The sequence below is a fragment of the Accipiter gentilis genome, chromosome 1 (genome assembly GCF_929443795.1).
Source record: "Accipiter gentilis chromosome 1, bAccGen1.1, whole genome shotgun sequence".
In the NCBI taxonomy this organism is placed as follows: Eukaryota; Metazoa; Chordata; class Aves; order Accipitriformes; family Accipitridae; genus Astur; species Astur gentilis.
Window position 1 is genome coordinate 43,998,729 of NC_064880.1, and position 26,557 is coordinate 44,025,285.

The window sequence follows — 26,557 nt, forward strand, 5'->3', positions numbered from 1 at the left end:
GAACTGCCGGGGATTGGGGATGGGGAATGTGCTGAGCACCGGGCACGGCACGTGAAGGAGGGTCTGCAGGAGGCGAGATGTGGAAGCTGAGCCAGCCCTTTCTGCCAGGAATTGCCTCAAGAAATGGGAGTAATAACAAGTCCCTTTTTTTTACGGAAGCAAATCTGTTTCATCAGTAACATTCAGCTGCAGAAGCCATGCATCTAGCCCATACATCCAGTGGCGACTACCCTCAGGTATCTGCTTTTAAGGCTTTGAAGCAAAATTTCTTTACATTTGAGGGTCTGACTGATGGCAGCAGTCATACCGCTGAGGAAGAGTTAATGAAGAGACATGATGACTAGCCAACCCATAGAATTAAAACAAAAAATCCTGCAGCAACTGGTAGGCTCTGGGAGAGCACTGGTAGCGTGAGCACCAGCTCAAAATCCTGTTTTTCTTGGGCAAAACATCATATTTCATTTTTCTGTATGCTCATGAGAGCTGTCACAAAACTGTAAGCCTTAGAAACCCACACCAATTGCTTATAATGAATTGAGCTTTTATATTTGCTTCTTAACTTTGCAATAAAGAGCTTTCTTTTTCCCCCTTCAGAAATACTGGCTGCCAGATTTTTGCAAGAATTCTGAACCCACATTAAAGCCTGCCCCCACCATGCAAAAACTTTTGATAACAAGCATGCTCACATGGCTCAGTCCAGCCATTCCCTTCTAATTTTTAATTAAAAGGAAGAGATTGAAGAAAAGTGATGGCTCAGGGGAATGAAACAGGGACCTGGCTACAGTCCAAGGCCTGAGTCACAAGTTCAAATCTCCATCTTCTGCCTTGATCCCATGGCTCTTTTGCATACCGACAGAAAACAGATAGGCGGGTTTGTTTCCAATTCATAGAAGGAGCTGTCTCGGTTTAGAGTTCAGCACTGTCAGCTTGGTGGAGGACCCGAAGTTATTTTAACTCCTTCCATCCAGTGATTATGTTTGTAAGCCGAGCAGGTTCCTTTTAAACACATGCAAGGGTTAAGACTAGTACTGGTAACAGTTGTGGGTGGGCTTTGATTGACTTTGCGTAACAGCGGGGACATATGCCCCAGCCCCAAACCTGTTTGTGATGCACCACCGAAGCTCACGGGCTGTGGAAGGGGCCGGCAGCCACCTGCTTTGGGGGGCTACAAGGTCACGAGCTATAACACGCTCTCGGCTCATCCCAGGCACCCTTTCTCACCCACAACCCCCCCCCCCAGCATACGGCTCACAGCCGCTGGGGACTCACCAGGACGAAGATTCAAGGCGACCTTCTGAGGAGTGATCTGCGTGACGTCCAGGTGGGTCTGGCCGGAGCCCTTGCTGCTCAGAGGGACATTCTGCACCACGCTGATGCTGCTGCTGGGGTTTTCGATGGCTCCGGCACAACCGTTCGCAATCAGGTTCTCCAGGAAGTCGCACCGCGACGTGATGGACTTTGTGCTGCCGAACTCCTGGGGGGTGAAGAACGGACAAAGGGGAAGGGGAGGGAGAAACATCAATCCCACAGCAGGGGCTTTGTTTTGACGTGCTGGTATCTGTAGCAAATAGGAGATGACAAGGAGAAGCTGGTGTGATTTGTGGTGGCCGTACTCAAAAGCAGCCTGCACTGAGCCTTGAGCCTTTCAAAGGGATCTACCAAAAAAAGAAATTCTGCAAGGTTTTGAAAATTGAATTTGCTCACAGACCACAGCAGCAGAAAGCTTAGCCTGGGGTTTCACCCCAGCCACAGCAGCAGCACTTGCTCCCAGCCCTGTCTTGGGCCACATGAAAGCAAGGCAAAATGTTTGGTTTGCTGCCTGGGCAGCCTGTTGCCGTGTCTTCAAGGGGAAAAGGTGAGAAGCCGTTATTTTGCGCACAGGCATCGCCTCGAAGGAGCTTTGCGAAAGAGAGAAAAGAGGACAAGGAGGTCGCGCCGAGGGAAGCAGGGCAAACCCACCAACCCAGAGAGCCAAGTCAAGATGTGAAGCTGGAGACTGTGGCTGGGTGGCTCCAGGGACCTGCACCTTCTTCCCCGGGGCGAGACACCGCACACCCCACACAAGCACCGCATGTCCCCCCCACCTCACACCTCTGCACTGCAGGCGTTGGCAAAACACCATCACATGGGAAAAAAAAAAAAAAAAAGACACAGCAAGCTGTCCCTGAGGCAGAGCACAGCCAGAGCGGTTTGACATGGGCACACCGTCCTGGGCGGATTTGCTGGAGAATAAGGGAGGTGGGAGAGCCTGTGCCCGCAGGCAGCGAGGCACATGCAGTGGCTTGCTACCAGAGTTTGGGCTGCCACGGCAGGGAATCTCCCAGTGCCCGTCCCCAGAGCTCCAGCCCTCGCCGCGAGCCCCATGCGTGGTGCACAATGCAGCCTTGTGCGGGGCGGCACTCGGGAACAGCCGGATGCACAATGCAGCCTTTTGCAAAAAGCCCATTTGTTAAAATGCCTTTTTTTTTTTTTTTTTTTTTCCCCCAAAGCGCCAAAGGGAGCAAGTCACATGTCCAAAACTTACTGAATTTTCAACGGTCGGTTCCTACTTATTTCTACACTATAACAATAGAGACAACCGTCTTCTGCTCCAGGGCTAATGGACTAAAATGACATGAAATAATGCAAAGATGCTCCCAGCCACACCAGCCCCTCCTTCAGCTGTGAAGCCAAAAACCAGTGCAGGGCTGAATAAAGCTCACTTTTTGGTGAAGCTCCAGCATGGCAGAGGACAGGGGAGACATCGAGGAGGGAGAAGTCATCTGACAGATCTCGCTTTTGCACCCCATGAGGTGCTCCGGGGCCCCCAAGGACAGCCTCAGATGCAGGGCCCTGGGACATAGACAGAGGCTCTCTGGTGCATTTTCTCACTACGAGGCCCCAATGCTATTTGAAAAATGCAAGATTTGCATTCCAGCATCCAGCGGTGGGGTCCAGCCAAGAAGACAGCACATTGGATGGATACGAACATGAATTTCTTGGAACATGTCATGTAAACAGATGAACTCCCAGAAAGGAGGACTGGGACTATTTAAATCATCACCAGCATGACAAAATAAAAATCAGAATCCCCCACGAAACAAAAAACAATGCCCAGCCTTTCAGAGCGGCAGGTTTAGGGCAGCCTTGGAGAAAAGTTTCTCTCGGATGTGGTTTGACCTGAAGTCAGCGGAAAGCCGTCGGGCTCCAGGCACTCTCCTGGGTCAGTCCACCCAGCAGCAGGGCACCCGTGGGGAGATGCTCTCCTGATACCTGGACCATGACTCCAGGTGAGAACCTCTGCCAGCTCATTTCTGCTACCACCTATTAGAGAGGACACTCTGGTTGTGCAAAAAGCAACACAAACAGCACCAGGAGTGCAGCCAGGAACCTTTAGTTATTCTCCAGGAATTAACACTGGAGAGAAGTATCCAAGCAGGACAATACTTAGGGCTGCTCGTGCAACTGCAGCCTTTATCAGGCATTTGCAATCATCCCCGGGGTCTGCTCCAAAGCCTCTTGATGTGAACGGAAAGACTCGACTTCAAAGGGCTTTGAATTAGGGCTTAATTTTCTGGCTGGGGCTGGGGTAGCAGAACAAGAGCCAGGAGGGGCGGGCAGCCCAGGGAGAGGAGGATGGTGGCTTCCTCCACCAGCTGCTACTCTTCAGCAGTCAAGCTCCTAACAGCACGAGACACAGCTCTGGGTACGGTACTGTTCCTACCGACGTTCATCGTCCCACCAAGGGGCGTACAGGAGAGCAGCATCCGCACGCTGATGAGGAGACAGCACCGGCACATGGGGTGAGGAGCGTACCCTTGTGGGACCTGCCGGGAGCCTTTTTGGGGCACGGCACCCGTCCATTTGCACGGCGGCGAGAAGGTCCCCCTCGCTCGACCCAGCTTTTTTCTCTTAAACTTTCTTCTAAAATGGGCCCAGAGGACTTGCCACAGGGCAGCAATAAGCTGCAGCTCCAATCAAATCCAGGCCTTTTCTTGTTCGATGAAAAGCCACGTTACCCGGGGTAGAAGAAAATACCCCTCACTCAGGGGTGCAAAGACCCCAGGAGAGGGGGTGCAGCTCAGCACCCAGGGGTGCAGGGCTGACCCCTACTTCTGCTTGCGTTTCTAACCCAGGCAGGGTGACACCGAGCAGGGGAGTGACAGCGGCCTCGGGAAAGCCCCAGCAATCGCTGCAGCACCCTACAAACAAACACCCCTCACGTGCACCCGTAGGTCAAAACCCCAATCCAAAACTGTGGCTACCAGGTACCATCCAACTAAAGCACAAAGTTTTCTGCGACAGAGAAAAATCAAGGCTCCTGGAGGTCAAATGAAAGGAAAAAAGGGTGAGCAGCTTTGAGGAGTAAAGGGTATTGCGCAGGTCCAAATAATTCACAAGCAACCGTGCCAATAGGCAGCCCCACAGCAGCTCAACGTGGCACACCGGTTCAAACCCTAATTCCCCCCGAGCAGAGGACACCTCACAGTTAGTTAAGCAATTCGGTGCACCCAAATACCTGCCACCCATCTGCCCGTATGCCTGCTTCAGCGAGAAATGCAGCAGGTACCCCACGGCAAGCAGGAACCGCCCCAAGCATTGCTTCGTGCCGCAGAGAAGCATCGGTTCGGGAAGATCCCACCTAGTCCTTGTCAGCAACACTGGGGGCTTGCAGCCCCGTGGGCACTTTGCGGTCCGGCCTCTGTGCTAACAAGCTCACAAAAGCAAATGCACACAAGCGGACAGAGTGAATGGAAACAACAGTGTGACAATTACATGCTCATCAGTTTGACAGTCTTAAGACAAATTGCTTGGTTCATGCTATAAAAATGGAGAATAGCATTGACTGTATCTAACTGACTATACCTAACTCCTGACTAGACACGTCCCTACCATTTTTTCGCTTTAATCAGACCAGTTCTGCATTAATTCATTTTGAAATATGTTTGTTTTCTCAATTTTAAAATTTGACGTGTTCCCTCTAGGAACATCCTTTGATTTTGGTTCTTCATTCTCCAGGCGCACATTCCTGAGATGGGGTACATCTCAGGATGGGATAGGATGGGAGATGGGAGAGGATGGGGTACAAGCAACCTGCTGGAAAACAGAGGGTGTCATTGGGGAAATTTCAGTTCAATTAATCAAAAAGGAAATTTTAGTTTCATTAATGTAATTAATGTGCATCTCTATTTTGCATGTACACACATAGGTAATGCATGGATGAACGCAGTGTACACACACCTAACAAACGAGAGGAGCCTCTGCACATTGGCACACTGCTCCCCAAAGCAGCAAACAGAAGATGACAGCAATGTAATGACACAACTTCCCCCCCCCCCCCCCCCCCCCACTGGTACACTCTTTTGAAGAGCATCCCCCCTGCAATCACTCCAGGTAGGTTTATCATGAACACAAACCCCACCTGCCTATCCCAGCCCACCTGACAGCTCAGAGGACAGTACTGAAGCCACTTCCAGAGCTCCCTGCTCTCCCCAGCAAGCCCAGCAAGGCTTGCTGAGCCTGGGCAACCTGATGCCACTGCAAAAAAATCAGTGAGCATCCTCCTCTCCCACCCACAAAAACCAGGCTGCCGCAGAGATCACAGCAATGCCACGGGCCACTGTGCAGTTTCCAGCCAGAACATTCCACCAGCAGCGTGTCAGCAACTTCTAGCCATTTCCAGCTTCTTCTGGAGCTTGCAGGAGGAGCTGAGGAATCTCCTCAGATTCCAGCATGGATGGAAAGGCTGCAGCAGGCTCCATCACCCAAGAGTCACATATTTCCCCCAGACAGCCCTGTTTCAAGGCATGCTCAGGCAACCGTTAAGGCCACACATTCATACCTCCTCTTTTAAGTGCCATTTAAACAGATCACCTCTTTTAAGTCCTGTTTTTCAAGGTATTCTTCCACGAGCCAACAGAATCTATGGCTGCTTCCAAATTTCCAACAGCCCAAAGACTTGTGGTTAGCTCAGCAGCCCCTGGGGGCTGCGGGGCTGCCGGATACCAGAAGCTGCTATCATCAACTCATCCATCATCACCCTCTTGGGTGGGAGCAGAGATGCCGAACACAAGCAGAAGTGAACAGAGGCCCATTCAAGCCGAGGGGACGTGATGCACCCTGTACTAACAGGTTAGGAAGTGGTAGTCATAAATCTATAGCATCTTGACTACTCTGCTGTAAGCCTTTATCTACATGCATTCTCTTACCCTCACAATTCAAGGCAATATAAATACAAGGAACCTTATCCCAATTGGAAAACCCATCGGGATAGGGCTCCAGAATTGCTTTCGCACACTCCTAACCCCTAGTTGCACTCCATGGGCGCTCAAGACTTTCTGCTCCTCTGCGGTCACACGGAGCCTGGATGCGGGTGTGCGAAGGGTGATGGAGGAGGATGCAACACTGCAGGAGGTTGCATGAAGCGTGACCGTCTCTGGGAAACAGCGCGGCTTTCCTGCTCAAACTGCACCTCTCGCACAGCCAAGGGGTCCCTCACAGCATCAGCACTGCCGGCCGCCCAGGGGGACAAAGAATAACCAGGTACGATGGCACTTCCCCAAAAGGAGGAAGATTATATATGAGAAGGTGTACATATATATATATATATACAGGAAGAGATAATAATTTATATTATATATTTTGTGTATATATATTATAGACATCTCTACACTTCCTGCATATATAATACATATACACATATTACAATATATAGAATTATATGTAGCATTATTATATATACTTACAGACTTCTACTATATACACTTCCTGACAAAATTATTAACTGTTGCCTACAAAGATGACAACAGATGGCCCGATGTGCTCCCAAACCTGTTAAGTAAGTGCAAAGGGAGCAGAAAATACACACTAATCAGCTGATCATGTTTCTAACAACATAATAAGCATCTCTGGAAACCGCACCAATATCTTGGCCCTGATACTTAAACAGCAGCAGAGCTATAGAATTTGACTGGCATGCATGCTCCCGGGCAACATACATAGCAAATGACAGCTAATGGAAACAGCTAAGGAAAACAGACTAAAAGCAATTTAATAAGCATACCTGACTAGGCTGCGGCAGAGGGAAGGGAAATAAGGTGGTGAAATGACTATGCAAAAGGAAAGCAGATATTAAGAGGTTATAATATTGCTTTAAAACTTTTGAGGTCGAAAACCTCTAGATATCTTTCGCAATCCCATTACCTCACCTGATGATCTCAGTTAAAAAGAAATAATTAGAGTTTCAAACAGAAAATTATATATAAAAAAAATTATACAGAATTAGAATAAAAACTCACTAAGTTTTAGCATGCAGCATGTAAAAGGGGACAGCAGCTTTTAAACACGTAGCTCTTGGCACAAAACACCTTGAAATGTAGTTTTAAATAGCTGCTGCAAGCTAAAGGTCAGGAAGTATTACAGCACTTCCCTGTAAACACCCATCTTCCTTCTTGGCCCTTCCATTCCATTTACGAGTATTTTTTTTTTTTGGTAGCTCTCCTGTTTGTAAGATAAGAGTCAGGCTGCCAGTCCCATGGGCTGCCATACAATTAGTGGTCACAGCGACCACCAGATAAACATTTCCACTGGCAGCATTTGCAAAAAGCCGTCTTCTGATGCCAAGAATAAAACCAAACCAAACCAAAACAAAAAAAAAGCAAGCTGTTGGGTACCCATAGCTTAATAGCCAGCGTTCCTGGATCCAATCTCACCACCGCAGATTAGCTGGCTGGAAGAGGAGCTCTTGCAGCTGTTTACAAAATGTCTCAAAAGCGGGATCTATTGCTTTACCCTTTCCTTTCTGCACACCATTTGCCTTGCTAGCAAAAAAACCATGGAAGCTATTACGCTGTCAGGTAGCAGCGTTAGGAGGTTTTCCTTGGAGAGCTGCAGCTGTGCTTACAAGTAAGTGAAAATCCAGTAAAATAGACCTGGAGAGCCAGAGGCTGGGGTACCTCCTGAGGCCCAGCCAAACCATGGGGCTCGGGAACCCCCCTCGCCCCATGCCCACCTCCATCCTCATCCTCCGCCCTGAGGCAGGGCTGGCAGGAGAAGGGACGGGAGCAGCAGAGGAACGCGTGGGCAGCGCCTGCATCCTCAGCTCAGCATCGTCACCTATGGCCAGAAGGTGACTATATGCTCAACCCCACAGCTTGCCTTCCCCAGAACAGGACCGGGACAGCCACGCTAGAGGAAAAAGGGTCAGCAGGGAACAGGTAAGCATCACTCCTGGCCGTGCCCATGGAGAGATTCAAGATTATCCACTGCTCTGGGGTTTCTCACAGCCCAAAGCTGGTTTCTGGCACAGCAGCTGTGCCTGCAAGTAGGCAGAGTCTTTCCCTCCATCTGTAAGCATCCATATTTCTCTCTTAAACACTTAAGACGGACACAGGTACTAAGCAGACAACAGCTATCTATGCATCAGACGTTACCGGGTCTTTCACGCACCTTGTTCTCTAGAAAACATAAACATAAGTCTATGTGATAAGATATATATATATATATATCCCTAAACTCATGAACAGTCCTTAGGAAGCGGGGAAATACATTTGCAATTTCTCACAAACCAAGGAGGCCCCATTAAATTATGGGTGAGCAGCTTCAGCACCAACACAGGGATGCATTTTCACCCCAAAGCACACAGTTAAGCTGTGTAACTCATCGCCACGGCATGGCGTGGATGCCAGAAGCATGGGTCACCCCCCAAAATGACACAATAGATTCAGAAAGGAGAATTATCTTTGTTACAGAAAAAAAAGCCCATGCCATGCCAGGCCACGCAACAAGGAACACGTAGCAGGACACCAGCCAGGGGCTCAGGGTTTTTTAGGGAGACAGCTTTCAAGCAAGGCTGCCTGCAACACAGAGCGCACACAAGGACCCAGCACCCACCAAAAACAAGAAGGTAATTGAAGGGACAGAAGGACTGAAGGAACAGTGCTGCTCTGTTGAGGATGCGCGGGGCCAGAGGGGTCAGGCTTGTATCCTACAGTGTCAAAGAGCTGAGGAGTCGCATACACACAAAATACGCTCGGCGTGGAGCACCCGCTGCCCCCACCCACCCCTTCTGGCACGGGACAGCGTCAGGAACAGGCGAGGTGGGGGAATAGCTCCCTTCCTGCATTACAAAAAGCATGCAAGACAAGCGAGGTCTGCCCACCTACCTCCTTGGAGCACCAGGCACACTTGGGATGGATGAGGAGACACTCTTCGCAGGATGTGGCGCTTCCACTGGTGCACAGATTGAGACCTTCAGCAAGAGAGAACGACAGAGAGCGGGATGGCCTGAACGGTTACTGCACTCCAAAACAGTGTTCAGGGGTTTTCTGAGATATTCTTAATGCTAAACATACTGTAAGTTCAAACAAGAGCAAAGAATCTCTCAGGAGCTGAAAAGACAGGAGAAGGTGTAAATCTCTCTTCACCTGTAAGGAGGTCTTGTTTTCTTTTCCTTCTCCAAGAAAAATGAAAAGGACAGAAACTTGTGTTGGGGTGCTGAGAACCTCTAAAATATGACCCTGGTGATTTTCCTTCTCTCTTTTTTAATGGATCTGGTTAATCAAAGAATTCAGCTATTCATCCTCCTAATGAAATACTTCCATCACTGCAGAAGGCAATAGCTGTTTGACCAGCCTGAAACACGAAGGTGGCTGTCCGAAACCTCCCGAGATGCTGACTTTTAAAGTCATACTAGGCACATCATCTCAATTTTTCCAGCTGCATATATGGGGGCACCTTCCCCAAAATTTTCATCTTAAGGCAGCCTTGGAAGACACTCATCTCTCCCTTCCGCACAGGTGATTTCCATAGTGGACTCCTGTTACAGTAAATTACTTTTAATTTATTACGAGAGTCATTTCCACAGGATATCCAGGTTAAACCGGGCAGCGTGTTTGCACCGGGGCACGTCCAAGGCTGGCCGGGGTGGAAGACACCAGGCCACGGCCGAGGGCTCTCCCTGCCCGTGACATTGGTGGGGGCTCTGTGCCCACCGAGGCACCAGCAACCAGGGCAGCAGTGATGCTCTTTGCTCCTGGATTGCTGGTGTCCAGCAGCACAAGGGGTACCTAGCGAGTTTCACTTGCAAAATCCACGATTTGGGCTTCGGGCTTTAAAAAAAGAAGTGGAACCACGCAAGTTAAGCCGAAGCAAACATCAACAGCATCAGCTTTGAATGCAGCAGCTTGTTTAAGCACGCCTGTGGCTACGAATGTGCCCTTCGATACCGCCAATGCCCCAGCTCCCCCGGGTGCGGCTATTAACTTCTACTGTCAATAACCGATTAAACAAATCTCCAACCGAGGATTCAGCACAGAGGCTGCACGCTGCAAATGAAATGCCTCAGGCTCGAACTCTGAGTCTGCTATTTTTTCCAACCCAAATGTCAATAAAAGCTTTGTCAGGCCTCTATTTTCAGCCAGTTGCATCTGCAGATACCATTGCACCACGCTGCTGCTGGGTATAATCTGCAGACTGAGCAGCCTTGCTGATGGCTGCTGAAGAGCCACACTAAGTTTTCTCCTGTCCCAAGAACTTTCTGCCCCAAGAGCTTTGGAAAAGGGATTTTTTGCTGTACCCCATGTGAATATTGCACTGAAAAAATGAAAAGCGGTGGCTGCTGGGGTCGCTCCCATACAGGGCCAGTCTGTGAGCGCAGGAAGCAGTGAATCAAACCGGACAGCTGGAGGAAAACTTAGCATGCCCTAGGCTAAAAGCAAAAAGAGGATAAGTAGGTCCTGTCAGTAATTCTCAGTCATCGCCGAGGCATGACCGTGTCAGAGCCCTGCATTGACGGGTCTCTGCTGCCCGCAAGGTGGTTAACTCTAACCCGGGAGTGCGAAGCCCTGGACTTTCTCTATGGGTCTCATTCAGACAGGCTGCTTGGGCTCATTCATACCAAACAAGAGCCTTCTTAGGGTTGGTTTTTTTTTTTCTGGCTGCTACCACATACCCAGGCGTTTCATTCCTTGTTCACATTCTGAAGTTATAGTCCAGCTCCTGGACATAGCAAGAGCTCAGAACATAAATAGGTTCTAAAAAGTAAAATGTAGCTTGTGTGACTGAGTTATAATTTGCACAGAGATTAACACTTTTGTTTCCAAACCCTACAACAGAGTCCAAAGCCTCTCCTCCAGAGCTGCTGCTCTGGCAGCAACGCACGGGGTAACAGCAAAAATAATGGGCTTTATAAAGCAAACACTTGAGTTCGTACCCTGACTACCCAGCCCCAGCTCTCCCATGGCTTCACTTGCCCATCTGCATGGAAGTGGGATAATATTTACCTCCATTCCTGACTGCTGGATTTTTGGGAGTTTACTTAGTAACGGCAATATCTGAAGGAAAACCAATGTCTCCTCCTTCCACCGGGTGCCATGACCAAAGCAGCCCACGCTCCTGTGGCCAGCCATGGGGTGACATTCCTCCTGGTGGCAGCTTTTGAAGTTTCCAAGTATGCTTTTCTTTCCACTTTGGAGCAACACCAAAGCGTTTCCAGCATTGTTGTGAAAACAGAGCTTTGTGAAGCCCTCTGATTTTGGACTGAAACCCGAGCTTTTTGAGTTGGAGTAAAAACACGCAGGATTTTCCAGATGCAAGTCTTTGCTGTGCTTGATTCAGTGCAGTCTTTCCTGAATCAGGCAAAGGAAGGACCTGAAGATGCTCATGCCAGTCCAGATCCTTCCAGATGCTGGGGCGAGTCACCCAGTAAGACTGGAAGAAACCCGGTCTGCTCCTTGATTCTGATATGTTTAATGAAACCACTCCTGAACATCAACTAAACTTCTTACAATGGGGAAAATTCCATCCAGGATTTAGTGGGGATTAGTCCAGAGGAAAATAATCCACCCCCCCTAGACCACTGAGCTCCACACCCCACATACGGTCCTTCACACTAATGCCGCTGAGTCCTAAGCCCTGCACCCTATTTCATTTTGCAGAGCAGTGTCCAGCAGGCACGAAGAACGTCTCCAGATGACATCCTTCCCTTGGGCTGAACTGCAGGAGAGCCCAAAAAAGCAGACAAAGACAGTGCATCCCACTAGACAGCTGAGATTTTAATACATCAAACTACTGATGCAGAGCAAGATAGGAAACTCTCATGAAAGGTACTCAACAAATTTAGTCATGAAGATGCTCCAGGCAATCAGTCCTCATTCTAAACCTGTTCTGCAAGAAATCCTAGTTTGGGCAGCTCCTCAAACGGAGATGAATGTACTGGCTTGCTTGGGGAAAAAAAAAAAAAAAAAAAAAAAAGAAGTGATGTGCTTCATTCTTTGCACAACTAAGTGTGAAAAAAGATAATTTTATTTATGCTTGCATAAGCATTCTAACAGCCTAGTCCCCGAGATGGTCTGCTGCACTACAGAACCATCAATTCTAAGGATCAAGGATCAGACCCACTAAATAAATAAATAAATAAAAGCTAAGAAAGTCTTCTCCGAGTTTTTGCAGTTGCGTGCCACAGCGCTCTGCAAGATGAGCCTCTCGTTAAGATCGCTCATTAAAACATTAAGCACTGAGAGTAATGGCGGACTTGGGCATTTTGTGGGCTCCCTTCGTACAAAAAACGTTTCCCCGAGTGCTCAGAGAGGAGAGAAACCCCGTTTCCAGTACCACTGGAGCAGAGCCACAAACTGCGCCGCGGTCTCCGAGCGTGTCCAGGAGCCATGCGAGCATCCCCACTGGGGCCGAGGACCGCTCCCCGGGCGCAATGTGTATGTGGGGGAACGATAAAAGGTAAGAGTGGGGGAACGATGTAAGGTGAGGGGGGGTCACGGGCAGAGCGAACGCGTGTGGCTTCACGCTGCTGTTCCTCGTCCAATCAATTAATACACACAGCTCAGACAAACATCCCCGGGAAGTGCTTTTCCCTGAATAGAAGTGGTTAGAGCTGGTGCCATTAAAGTGTATAGAGAGAGAGGGAGTTGCACGTAGAGCTGTTCCAGGCTTTTTAAGGCGGGGAGCCCAAGGATGCGGTCCGTGCCCCACAGCGCTGCTGGGGCGCGGGTCCCCACCGGGGCCACGGCGGGCGGGCGGGGGGGACCCCGGGTGCAGACCCCCGCCGGGGCTCGGGGACGCCCCGGGGCCCGACGGGGGTAGGGGAGAAGCGCTGAGAGCGCCGGCACCGCCCCCCCCCCCCCCCGGGTCGGCGTCGGGCAGCGAGCCGCGTCCCGCCGGCACCGGGGCTGGAGGGGGAACGGGCGCACAGGCAAAACGCAGCTGGTGGGGAGATGGGAGCGGGGCTGAGGCAGCCGGAAAGAGCCGGGGAGGGGGAAAAAAAAATAAAAAAATAAAAAAAATATAAAAACCGTACCAAAAGTGCACCGAAGCGGGTTTGGGGGCTAATCCGCCTTCCGGGGCGGCTTTCGCAGGGCCCGGAGCGGCGGGGAGCGGAGCGGAGCGGCCCTTACCTCTGCCGGGCTGCAGCGGGGCGGCCAGGAGGAGGAGGCGGAGGAGGAGGAGCGGGGGGGGCCGGCGGGCGGCGGCGGGGGCCGGCAGCCCCCCTCGGCGGGGCATGGTGCGGGCGGCCGGGGCGGCCGGGGCAGCCCTTCCCGGCCGGGCCCTCCCCGCCGCCTTTTGTGCAGCCGCGGCGGCGGCGGCGGCGGCGGCGGCGGGAGGAGGAGGAGGAGGAGGAGGAGGAGGAGGAGGAGGAGGAGGAGGAGGAGGAGGAGGAGGAGGCGGGGGCGGCGCCGGGAGCTGCCCCGGGGGCGGCGGGCCCGGGACGGGACGGGGCGGGTGTGCGTGTCTGTGTGTCTGTCCCGCTCCCGAGGGGTGCCGCTGCCACCTCCCCGCCCCGCCGCGCAGTGAGGGGTAAACCCGTCCCCCGCGGGGAGAGACGCGGGCACGGCCGGGCCCACGCACACGCGGGGATGCGCGGGCACGGGGAGACACACCCCCACACACACACACACACCCCCACGCACGCCCACATTCGGACACGCGCGCACACACGCGTACGTGCACGCCCGCCCGTGCATGCCGGCGCACATGCACGCACGCGCGCACCCGCCGGCACACGCGTGTACCTGCACACAGGTGCGTGCCCACGTGCGCATCTTCCACAGACACACGCGCCCATACGTACCTACAGGCAGACGCGCACAGCGGGCACACGCGTGCCTATGCGCCCACAGGCACGTGAATAACGGCGTGCCCTCCTCTCCCGGCTCACGGCGGGGCTGGCGCTCGATTCCCCACGGGTCAGTGACCGCTCTTACGTGGCTTTTTCCTGCTTCAGGGATTTTCTCTGCGCAAACAAACTGCATCCATCTGTTAAAGGGCTCTCTGAGCAAGGGCATCCGCGCAGCGCTGCCCTGCCTGCCGGCTTTTTGGCACTGTCCGCACAACCACCGCCTGTCCCTGGCGCGATGGGACATCGACGCTTCAGATCGAAAGGAAAGGGCAGATTGATGGTGGTGTTTGGCTTGCTGGGGAGCTTTCCGTTTTCTTCGGGCTTTAAAAGAAACCGTAAATCAACTGTAGAGCTGGCCACTGATTTTAAAGGCAATTTATAGGAACAGTTAACTACCCGTGGCCTGCAGACCCTCATGCCGCTGCAGCATAATGTCTACTAGATGTCACCGTTAGATCTTGCTTTTTAAAACACATGCCCTCAGTCCAATACGTTGCATTGCTGTTCTCAGAAAGAAGTGATTGACTGTAGTGCCACCTGCCAAAATTTCCCCTTATTTGCACTGATTTCCAGCGCCGCTTTCATAAACCTCGCTGATTTCTTCAGCCTCTCCGTACCCCTAGGAGACACCAGGTTTGGGTTTGAAGTCACTGTCGTCTTAGGAAATACACAGCCGCAAAAGTTGCAACATTTTAACTGTCCCGGTGCTGCTAAATCACAGTAACTCCTGGTGTGCTTTGCAAGCACTGCAAAAATGCTACTAAATGCCTCACCGAAACTGCTGCTGCGGTAGAAAGGTGGTGCGTGGGCCAGGCTGTGACCCACAAGCTGCCCTCGAGCCGTCGGCTGTGCGTGGGGAAAGGGACAGCATCAGCATCAGTGATAAAGTGCATGCCGTCACCCTTTATTAATAATAACATTAATACCGGCCATGTCGTGACTGACCTGGAAATGCAAGACGTGGTGTGCAGGGATGTCAAAGCGGGTTGTTCCTCTGTGGTGTATTTTTAATATTTCTGTGAAAAGAAAGAAAATGAAATGCAGATCCTGTGTTTGCAGGAGATAAAGTACCTGATACGAGCCTTAATGCCCAGAGAAGCCTCATGCAGACCTAGAAGTCCCTTCTCAGATCTTCTGGCCATGCCCAAGTACCCCGAGACACAACCACATGTACAAACATACATAAATAGACTTGTGTGTGAGAGCTTTAATCACCCTGGGCGTAGGAGCAGGGACATCCTCAACCCTCATCCCTCATCTCTCCTCCCTCCTCCCTTGTCCCTGTGTCCTGCCATGCCACCCACGGAGCACTGAGGCAAAGGAGCAGATACACTGGAGCAAGTGGTGAATGAGCAAGAGGGAGAAAGGAAAAGCAGGGTCATGGGAGGAAGAAACTACTCGGAGGGAAGGAAACCACCTTGTGAGACTCAGCTGTGGCATCTCAAGTAGCAGAGAAGAGGATTTGAGGAAAAGGGGGTGACTTTCAGAAGGAACGCACTGCCGCGAGACCGGAGCCAGGCAAGGCGTAGGAGCTCACCAGTTACCTGTTATATTTAGCCGGGCTCAGCCGAGGTCGCGTGCCTGCCCTTGCTTTCCGTGGGCGCCTGCAGCATCGTCTCAAGCACCCGGTGCCTGCCGTGCCCAGGCTGACCTCACCCCACAGCCCCCAGGAGAAACCCCTGAGAGAAGGGAGGTCGGGAGCTGCTACTACACATGTTTTTGAGCCGTGGGCTGTTGTCAGCGCTCAACATCTGCTATCTGTCATGTACCCTTATCATTGCATTTTTCAAGCCAGACCTTGTGAAGGTCCTGCAAATTCACAGACCTTTTATCTCATCCCAGTAGACCACCGCTGACCCACAGACCATGGTGTGGGCCCAGGGCTCTACAGGGAAAGACCCTGCAGAGCTGCAGGGGAGAAAGTGCCACAGTTTCCCAATGAGAACGGCATTAACACCCTTCTTTGAAGCCAGAGCTGCACTCTTGCCCCCGCATGCAGCAGCAAAAGGGGATGTAACTGCGCTAATGACCAAGCGAGCAGCTGGAACCTCAACAGGGGGACTTTGCGGTGGTTGAACATGGGGAATGCACCCACCACCGGGCAGGCAGCTCAGCTCCGGAGCGAGCAGGAGGCCTTGTGTCCCTGAGGTCAGCCATGGGCCAAGAAATGAAGCATCAGCGGGGTAACGTGTGGCCTGAAATGAAGTCCCCGGTGAGGGTGTTATCTGTATAAATCCTTCCTGCTTGCCGGTGATCAGGGCGCTGGACCAATGTGTGCCAGCTGCTTTTCTGGAGTCAGGGACGCGGTGGCAGTAGATGCCCGGAAAGACGACTGCGTCCATGTACGAAACTGGATAAGCCCTTCATCGTCCTCCTGGGATTCCCTTGTGCTGAATAAGGGACTGAGAAAAAAAGCTTTTTGTGCCCATATGTTAACGAGATTATTAAGGACAAAGGGATCATGCAAACCAGTAGAAGATGAGTTTGAGGCAGTGCAATGATTTGGGGATGGGAACCCAAAGAAGGGCTCTATCTCCTGGGGATCATGAAAGGACGACCTGCAACAAAGTCACTCTTGATCGCCAGGAACGGCCATCACCTCTGCCTGTGCCTTTTCTCTCTTGACCCGCATGTCTCCTGTCTACAAAATACCGTTCTTGAGGATCACTTAGTCCGTGGTCCCTTAGGTTCCTTCAAGTATTTAGGTGCCACATTGGCCCTTGAACTTGGGTTATGAGTATCATTGCATAGTTCTGCTGGAACAGAGAGAGGAAAAAACCCCTGCTGGGAAGGCCTGATCTTTGTGCTTGGTTTCTTATCACTTGCATTTTAAAGCTATATGGTCAAAGCAGGACATAAACCCAGTGTATTTGACCTAGGCATGCATCTGCAAGTGATGCAATGGTAAGTTAGTTCTTTGGCTCCTTTATTATCAGTCAAAACAAATAAAATGCTTTATCAGAGATACTTCAGGTGTTTAAAGATAGGTTTCCATTGTCATATCTTCCTCGTGGCAGGAAGGGTGGAAAAAAGCATCTGAGTCACGTCTAGATATCTGCGATGGCACTGACAAGGTTCTAGATTTTCAACGATGACTCCTCTTTCTGCACCAGTCTGAGCAAAATGTCGGTCCCAGGGCCCCGGCTCATGGCTACAGCCTGTTTCAGGGTGACACTCCACCTCTACCTTAATGATCCTGCAGTGAAATCCTGGGACATCTCTGACTTTCTCCCGTTTCTAGACTCTGTGGCAGAAGTTTAGGGTTGCCACTTACTAGCAGCTGCAGCTGGAAGAGACACCTTCTGACTGGATATAAGTCATTATAACCTCGTTATTGGATATAACTCATTCAACCACCATATCTGCAGTAAGTTCAGAAGCCATAGGATCTCAGGCACAGCCCTCCAGTGTGCCAGAAAGACCAGCTAAGACAGCTAAGATTACCCATTTCCAGAAGTCACAGTGAAGCCAGTGATGGCTGGAAGAGGAATCCAGATGCAGCCTGGCCTCTGGCACCACTGGCACACAGCAGGTCCTGAACGTCCCTCAGTCCTTTGGTCCAAGCAGCCCTCCATACAACAAAAGATGGGCAAAACTGGAACCTAGATGATGATCAAGCCGGGCTGATTTGTGGTTTGGTAATGAAAAGGAGTTTTGGAGGAGCTAGGGTCAAGTTGGGGCATAGGATCAGGGATATGAAAAAAAAGGCAAATTTGTTTGAACCTAGGGGACCTCCACCATGTTACAAACAGTTCTGGTATTAGGAAAACACTTTCTCTCCCTTTCCAGTTCCTCACCGTGCTGTTTGCCGGGTCTTCCTGGCTGCACCGCGGTGGGAAGTGGGAGCACAGAGGCACACAGAGCCGTGGGCACCATGTGGCTTTGCCGTCCCAGTGCTGCTTCCCACCACAAGCCAGCCCACAGACCTGGCTGCTGGGGTTTTCACAACAATGGAAAAAGTTTGTCTCCTGCTTTTTCCGTGGAAGCTACAAAAAGAATTCCAATTCACACAAAATCCTTGTCAGTAAAAGGCAACTATCGCATGCCAAAAAATGACAATGCCGATTTCATTCTTTCTTATACAGTACGTGCTACCCTCCGGCTAAAGCTGCAGTTCATGTTGCTGCTGCCTGCTGTAAAAATAGATTTGAAAATATCTATTTTTACCATCTGAGGACCAACCTCTGTTCTCTGTTACTCAAGAGCAACACTACCACTCCCAACCTGCTGAGAAGGAGCATTGCAATACTGCGGGGAAGAAGAAAACGGCACCTGAAGTCGTCTTGCCAAGTTTTGTCCCTCACCTACATGAAAAAAGGCAGGGTTCAGAATAAATCTCTGTGCAAGTCCATGCCTGGAACTGCTGGGCTGGAAAGCAAGGGAGGTACATGGGGGAGATTTTCCTCATGCCTCTAAGGTGCATAAACTTGAAGTCCTTCAAAGAGTGGTGATGGAGCCAGACCAACCCTGGCAAGTTTAGGAGTTCCTACAGCTCCCAGAGCAGGCTGGGGGACACTTGGCTGCCTGAGAAGCTATTTTCATGAGGGGCTTACTGATGTGCTGAACTGAAACGGGTGACAGATGTCTCCAGCCATGAGCCACCCCAAAAAATCTGCCCCGATCCCCGGAGTTAAGGAGTGTGCCGTCAGAGGGATGGGCATGGCAACGCACAAGGCTGTGACACAGGAGAGGGTTAAAAATTAGCAGCTCACTGGAAACCTGCCTGTGGCTTCTGTTAATGGTTAGACCCAATTAAAATATGCTCATTAAAAGGTTTTTGCCTTCCGCTTGGCTTTTCCTGCAACTGCAAAGAGACAGCTCCATCTTGCGGCCAGGGACTCTGGCCAAGTCTCAAAGAGGAGGGAGCAGGAGGAGAGTTTGAGAGCCTGAAGGTCCATCCCTTGCATGGTGTATTAAGAAATATTCTCTCTTGCTGCACATCTCGCCTCAAATAAACTGGACCCGTTTTGATTAGTACTTCGGGAAAGCCACAAAAGCCAGGAGCATTTACTGGGTGCATTTAGCAGAGGGTTTCTCATAAACGGAAAGCCCAAAGAGATTTCCTTTGTATGCATGCATGTGGGAGAAGCAGCATTAAATACGGTTTAATATGTCAGCAGGTAAAGCCAGCTAGGCTCGGCTCCACTCAAGTCTCTGGCAAAATTCCCACTGAACAGAGTAAAAGCCCGGGTCCCAAGCGCCCAGGCAAGCAGAGTGCTCCGGGGGTACAAACAGCTTTCCAAGGAATTCACCCTGGATCTGTGGTTTGGGCCTCCCAATGCCCCATGCAGCTTTTTCAAATCTCAGTTGACACTTGGCTATTTAATCACTATCTGAAATAAATCACTGGACCCTTTTTTTTTTTGCTTATTTTTCTGGCAAATGGTTTCGGCCCAGCATGAGCTTGCTGCAAAATCTGTTCACACCAACCTTGGAAGGACAAAACAGTTGAGAAATGATGAAAAGTGTACCAGGAAAGACCTTGCTTTGAAAAGAATAATAATGTACTGTTACACATGTGCAGCACAAGCCCTGTTTCATTTATAGGAATGATATATAGGCCCAAGTCCACAATTCTTCCCCAGGGACCCTTATTCCCATTAATGTCGGTACAAGTTAGGCACCAAAATTCCTGCCTGCACTTGACCCCTGATTCCCACCAATTTAAACATTCCTTTACTTGAGAGGGTATTAGACACCTTAGCACTATAATAACCTCTTGAATTCATTGACAGTCCCAGATATGTAACAATTTTTAAAATTTTTGGCTGATATACCCCATAAAAGCATCTCTATGGATAAAAGACTTCAGAGAAAGCCTTTTCTTTCCAAAGTCTCATTTATGTGGCAGACTTTCTTTCCCCAGCTACACCCAGATATCCATGACTAAAGGAGAGGCAGATATTCCCTAATGTTTAACCAGGCTCATGTCAGCAGGCACAGGGCAGACGGCAGTGACACCGGTGAGGGTCTAGGGGAGCCATCTCAGGAGGGCTGAGAGTTTTCCTCGCCCTTGTCAAGGTTTAACCTCAGCCGGCAACTGAGCACCACGCAGCCGCTCACTCACTTCCCCCACACCCCGTGGGATGGGGGAGAAAATTGGAAAAAAACCTAAAACTCATGGGCTGAGATAAGAACTCTTTGGTAGAACAGAAAGGAAGAAACTAATGATGATAATAATGATAATAATAAAATTACAATAATAATAAAAGAATTGGAATATATAAAATAAGCGATGCACAATGCAATTGGTCACCACTCACCGACTGATGCCGTTAGTTCCCAAGCACTGATTCCACCCGCCCCCCCCCCCCCCGGCCAACTCCCCCCAGTTTATATACTGGACATGACATCACATGGTCTGGAATAGCTCTTTGGCCAGTTTGGGTCAGCTGCCCTGGCTGTGTCCCCTCCCAGCTTCTTGTGCCCCTCCAGCCTTCGTGCTGGCTGGGCATGAGAAGCTGAAAAATGACTTAGTCTAAACACTACTTAGCAACAACTGAAAACATCAGTGTGTTATCAACATTCTTCTCATACTGAATCCAAGACATAACACTATACCAGCTACTAGAAAGAAAATCAACTCTATCCCAGCTGAAACCAGGACAGCCTTCCCCAGCCCACCAAGACGTGACGGACGTTACTCTGGGAAGCTGTTAATGTCACTTTAGAAAACTGACTGCCAAAGCAATGACCAAACTGGGAAACCAGCTGGGACAAATGTCCCTCAGGGTGCTGCCAGAGGTCTTAGCATTTCAGAAAAAACCAGGCAAAAAAAGGAAGAACATGCTCAGTTGCCATAGATGCCCACCAAAAGCGATGTTGGTCCCTTCACAGCCCTCTCTGGAATCCTGGGCAAAATTTCTTATTTTTCTCAGTGCCCTATTTTTCCTTTTCCACCTTATCTGGCCCTGCAAGTCTCCCAGCTCCCCTGGCGAAATCTCTACTGTGTTTGGGCCAACAGCTGGGCAGCTATTTTCTCTCCGCTCCCCTTGATCTCGCCCACCTTGGCAGGGGGCATGGGGGACACTGCCTGGGATTTGGGGACACTGCCCGGGGGACTGGGGACAGAGAGGAGCACACAGGTCCTTCACAAGCTGTTTTGCTTCCACCAGGAGAGGGAGAGTGGGAGCTGTTGGTTTTCGTTTGCTTTTCGTGGAGAGGAGAGGAATAGACTTTGGTCTCCAGAGGTTGCTCTTTGGAGCTTGCTTGTGAAAGGCAGCACCTTTCAAGCTCAATACCAGGAAGCATTTTGCAATTTTTGAGTTATCTGCTTGCAAAGATTTTCCCTTGTTTCTTTTATGAGGTTGTTCCTACATAAACAGTAAAGAGCTCGGTGTACAGCACCTTACCCTGCCCCTCCACAGTTTATGAACAGCCCAGGCATAATTAGGGCATACAAGACATGCTATGTATGCACACCCCAGGCGTCACCTTTCAGCCTGTGCTGCTGTTGAATAAAGCAGGTCAATGAGTTCGGAAGGTGAGAAATGTCCCCCCTGGCCCAGGTTGTCCATCCAGCCCCAGGCTCTGCTCCAGGGACTGCAACAGGAGGGGCTATCTTGGGGGCCTCGCTCCTTTTCTAGCCCCTTCCTCCAGCACCCCACTTTCTCACCCTGCTGTTAGATGGTACATCTCTGTCATGCATTTGCATCCTTGAATTTGCCTAATCGCTTTTTGAACCTGCAAATACAGCGTCTGCAACCCCCTGTGGCAGCAAGTTCACCACCTGCACCTGTAAAGTGGTTTGGGTTTTTTTTCTGTCTGCTTTACACTGACCTCCTTTAGCTTTGCGTAGCCTCAAATTCTGGTGGGTGTTTGGCTGCCACACAGCCCATCAATGATGGTTTGGCGCGTCCCAGTGAGTCTATGGGTTGCAATGGGCTGGCTGTGCCTGGGAACACAGCTGGGTACCGCAGCCCCCCGTACCACTCTTTGGGGTCTCCTGGATCAGAGCCACCTTGTCCTGGTCACATATTAACAACCACTTTATCTATTTGACCTTATACCTCCTGTTACCTAGTTACTTCACTTACTTTCCTTTATTCCTGCTACCTCTCTACTCCATGTTACCTTTTTACTTCCAGTTGCTCCGGCTCCTCCAGCTGATCAACTGCAGAGTGTGACAGATGTGGGAAGCTCCCAAACAGCTTCAGCTGTAAAAACAGCCACAAAGAAATCACTGAGCTTCTCTGCTACAGCTTCATCATTCCTATCTGACCCTTTTATACCCTTGTCATCAGACTTCCCACTAATTTCCTAGCTGCCTTTGCCGCTTTGATGCATTTAAAGAGCCTTTTATCAGCAGTTAGAGCATCCTTTGCAAGGCAATTTACAGATTCTTATTTTTAGCCCTATTTATTTCCTGTTTAATTGTGACCTGACATGTTTTATGGGTTTCCCTGTTCTTAGACCACTTTGGAGTTTTAGGGTTGGGTCTGGGGATTTTTTTGACTAGTTGCTGCAAAAATCAGTATCTTCATCCCACACCCCAAAACCTGGGAGAAATCAATTTAATCCTCCTGGGAACCCTTAATAAGCAGAGCTGCTCCATCCACAAACACCAGAAAAGTCTTTGAAATAGGGAGTATTACTGGGCTAAAAAAGAAAGGGTGAAGGGTGGGAAACTGGGGAAAAAATAGCAATTGATGACTTTGCAGTTGCCAAACTTGACAAATGACAGTCCTCCTCTCACAGGAGTGGCAGATGAATGAAGCAGTACTAGGCTTGCCTCGCTTGCCTTTCTGTGGTTTGTGGCCCTGGGCTTATGAACTCCAAATTTCAAGCAGGATCCGCTGTCCTTGGGTTGTGCCAGGGTCCAGTCACCCTCCTGAGCCTGGTGGTCCCCTCAAAACCAGCTAGGGACAGTGATGTTCACCAAGGCATTTGCCTGACTCCCTTCAGTCCTCACCTGAGTTTCCCTAAAAGCTCTCTGTACCAAGGGTTTCAGTTGAGGAAGCTGTTCCTAGCAAGGAGGGGAGCACTTCTGGCTAGAGGAGATGCTCCTTTTCCCTTACCTCTGTTCCTCCTGTTGGAAGGAGCGCTACTGTTCACAACAAACTATCAAAGTCAAAGGAAGTACGCAAGAAGTGAAAAGTCAAGCCCTTGGGTCTGCAGTGGTGTCTTACCTTCATTGCTCGCTCTTACTTGTTTATGCCTCTGGCCTGGCACATCACATGCAGGATCTATGTAAAAACAGTCCCAGAAAGAAAACAAGGAGTGGTTTTCACCAGCAGGTAACCAGAAAAATGCAAAATGCTTCCTTCTTTCAGGCCTGAAAGGTGCTGCCTTTCACATGTGAGTTTGGATGCTGGGCCTTGCTGGGGAGTGTTTGGATGCAGGGCGATATGTCTCATTTTCAAGGCTGGCTTCAGGCATAAGCAGTGCAAACAGCACAAGATCTATCAGGTCTGATTAAGCCCATCCTTACCCTACTGTCCCATCACGTTACTGTGTGACAGCTCCTCTAAGGCAGCTGCCCAGACCCAGGCTCTTAACCCACAGCCACCCACGGCACCATACCCCTCCCCTGCCACCCCGCATCGCTTGAATGTGCTCAGGTGTATCCAGATAAATGAAGAATAGCACGTGACTTAAGCGAACCCAATACCCCATACAAGTATTTGTTACAACCATGCAAACCTCTGTCCTCAACTCATTTAGCATTTTTTAGTACACCCTGTGCAGATGTGCCAAGCAATCTCTCCAGTGCAATTTTTGGTCAGGACAAAAGTAGGCAGCAGACTTGAGTGGCACCATCTTCCCACGTCCTCTGCGGGTTGCGTGCCAGCAGGACACCCTGTATCTCAGGGGAGCAGATGGATAGAAGATCCCAGGATGCGCAACGAGTTGCAGCAGTTCCCTGAAGCCCCTCACCCTGCCTGCAGGCAAGTCCTCTCCCACACCAATGGGTGAGGGTTGTACTCAGCTCTCTTTCCCATGCTCAGTTGGATTTTGAAGGATAGGCAGCTGAAATGATGCATGAGTCAAGCTGCAGCAGTCATAAAAGACCACAAAGAGCTATTTTCCATGATCATATTTCCCAACATAATCACACATTGCTAATAGCCAAACAGAAGTGAAATATCTGAGAGTTTGCCCTTTCGGTACAGAATTCCAGTCCAGATAAAAAAGCTGTAGCAGCCTTTGAAATGCTAACGAGTAGTAGGCTTACAGTAGTATCTGATAGCCCTTCCCCAGCACAGGCTAAATGAGAACTGGTTGCAGTTGCAGAAATTAGCTTTGAACTAGAGCAATGAAAATTCCTCTGCAGTTAAATGACGCAAACACCTGACTATTTTTGCTGCTTTTATTATCAATGACAGCAAATGTCTAGGTATCACACCCCCACTAAAGTTTTACTGCATTAAAGTTTCGTTTATCATTGAGTTTTCAGCTGCATTTCCAACTCCTATTGCTTTGTGAAAGAATAAGAGATAACACTTGAAAGCCTTTTCATGTGCCTCTTTAGCAGGCTACTGTTACATGTATTTTAAGGATCCTCTGCACTAAGCTGATGGAACCAGGCAATTTATCTCAATGAAAGACCATGATGTATGTGCTGTTACTCTTGATATAAAGAAATCCTTTTATTTGACTCCATGTAACTCCAAATTTCAGTCTGCCCTACAAAGAAGGGGAGGAGGGAGTATCCAAGCAAAAGCAGCCAGCTGAACTAAGTAGAATTCTACACTGAGCTTCATGACTTTTTGCCACTTGTTCTGCCTGTATCCCACCCATTTTTCAGCGTCCCACCCCATGCAAACTCCCTGGAGTGTTCTGGTGGCAGCAGAACCTTTTCCTGCTGCTGGAAAATCAGAAAGAAGGCGAAAAGGATAGGGCTTAGAAGAGGGATTAGAGGCAGGGAGCATCTCCTTCACCCTAGGAAGGGTGGGAACACACAGGGCTCAAAGAAAAAGAAGGGGGCAGCAGGCATTGGGGGGCCATACTTTAATGAAACTGTTGGGGAAGGGAGCTGGTCCCCCTTCTAGGGCTCTTCTAGCTGGAGGAAGGATGGGGCCTCTCCACATGTTGTGCTAAGGGTAGCCACCATGCCTTGCTTTGCTCCTCATGGGCAAGTACTCTCAGAGGAAAAGTCAAGAAAATAAGACCAAATCTCTACCATCCTTTCAATAAAGGTATCATGAATAGCTAAATCGAGCTAGCCCTGTTTGCATGGAGTAAAGGTCGCCTTGTGCATGTTGAGAGGCACACAGCCAGTGTGGAGGGTGGCTAAAGCCACCAAAACCTGGCCTCCTACAGACACTTGCCAACGGCAGGTGTTGTGCAGCCAGGTGACAGCAGCAAAAGGGACAGGAGTCAGCTGGAAGAAAGAAACAGTGAAAATCCATTTAGACAACAGAGAGAAGATTGTATCTTTTCTCACCAGGCTACTTCTAAACTACCACTCATTGCAGGCATTTCGGAGAAAGCAGGGTCTATCTTCTTTTGCTAGAGAAACCACATGAGAAAGATCAGGACTGTTTACTTCCCAGTTCTCAACTGCATAACTGGCAAGTGGGTTTTGATCACTGAGAGCACTGGAACAACCTGTCTGCATGCACATCCTGGTAACCTCTACAGTCACACACTGTGCTTTCTACCACTGGCCCCCAAACTTGCCATTTAAGCTGAAAGACACTTTTTTTTTTTTTTTTTTTTTTTTTTTTTTAGCTGTGTGACTTTAGCAGACCCATATGCACAAAGCTGCAATCACAGAAAGCAGCTTGTCCAGCATTTTCAAAGGAGACCCAGCTACTCTAACTACCCAGTTCCCACCAAAAGTGATCACAGAAAATTGATGCCAGCCTCACAACAATAAACATTTAAGCTTCATTAAGATTTGATAATATTCCTGATCAGAACCTCTGAGTGAAAGCTCAGTGCTGATGTAACCAGTGTGTGCACACTTGGTCTAAACTCTGCACAAGTTTTAACATAAAATAGTCTCTGGAGTTGAAAAAAAAACCCCTTACGCCACCGGGCAGCAACATAAGAAAGCCTTGGTACTGAGAAACAGTAATGTTTAATAGGAAAAGTTAATCTGCACATATAAAAAACAAACCACAAAATACAACATGGAATTAAATGATATTTTAAATGAACTTAATCTATAAATATATGTACATATTTGTGCATATATATATTTTATATATATAAGGAAATGTTAATGCTAGTCAATAGATAATGCACACTCTGTAGAGTACAGTAAAATGTGGATTCTTTTACAGACAGATTTATTGAGTGTATGTAAGAAATTTAAAAAAACCCAACCATAAGATCATTCAATCAGATAATAAAGAGTGCAAGAGGAAAAAAAAAAAAAAAGCTTGCACTTTCCACAGGAGCTGAGAATGTAAAATCAGCGTCATTGTGCAAGATGGAGAACAACAGAGTTTATTTGAAGACGTTGTTTCTTGTCATTGTATTGGGAAGGAAGGCTGCGTA

General features: G+C 49.5%; 2 protein-coding genes across 2 annotated transcripts in view; both read right to left on the reverse strand.

The window, feature by feature from the left end:
• ITGB5 (integrin subunit beta 5) overlaps window positions 1-13,579 on the reverse strand; it is a 64,501-nt gene extending 50,922 nt beyond the window's left edge. Inside the window, exons 1-3 of the mRNA XM_049810202.1 lie at window positions 13,389-13,579; window positions 9,144-9,229; window positions 1,270-1,474 (exon numbers count right to left, since the gene is read on the reverse strand). Of these exons, the coding sequence (XP_049666159.1) occupies window positions 1,270-1,474; window positions 9,144-9,229; window positions 13,389-13,494 (397 nt within the window). The 5' untranslated portion in view covers window positions 13,495-13,579. The remainder of the gene's footprint in view (window positions 1-1,269; window positions 1,475-9,143; window positions 9,230-13,388) is intronic.
• Window positions 13,580-21,053: 7,474 nt separating this feature from the next.
• Window positions 21,054-26,557, reverse strand: part of MUC13 (mucin 13, cell surface associated) — a 32,470-nt gene continuing 26,966 nt past the window's right edge. The window contains exons 14-15 of the mRNA XM_049817708.1: window positions 22,184-22,266; window positions 21,054-21,171 (exon numbers count right to left, since the gene is read on the reverse strand). Of these exons, the coding sequence (XP_049673665.1) occupies window positions 21,054-21,171; window positions 22,184-22,266 (201 nt within the window). The remainder of the gene's footprint in view (window positions 21,172-22,183; window positions 22,267-26,557) is intronic.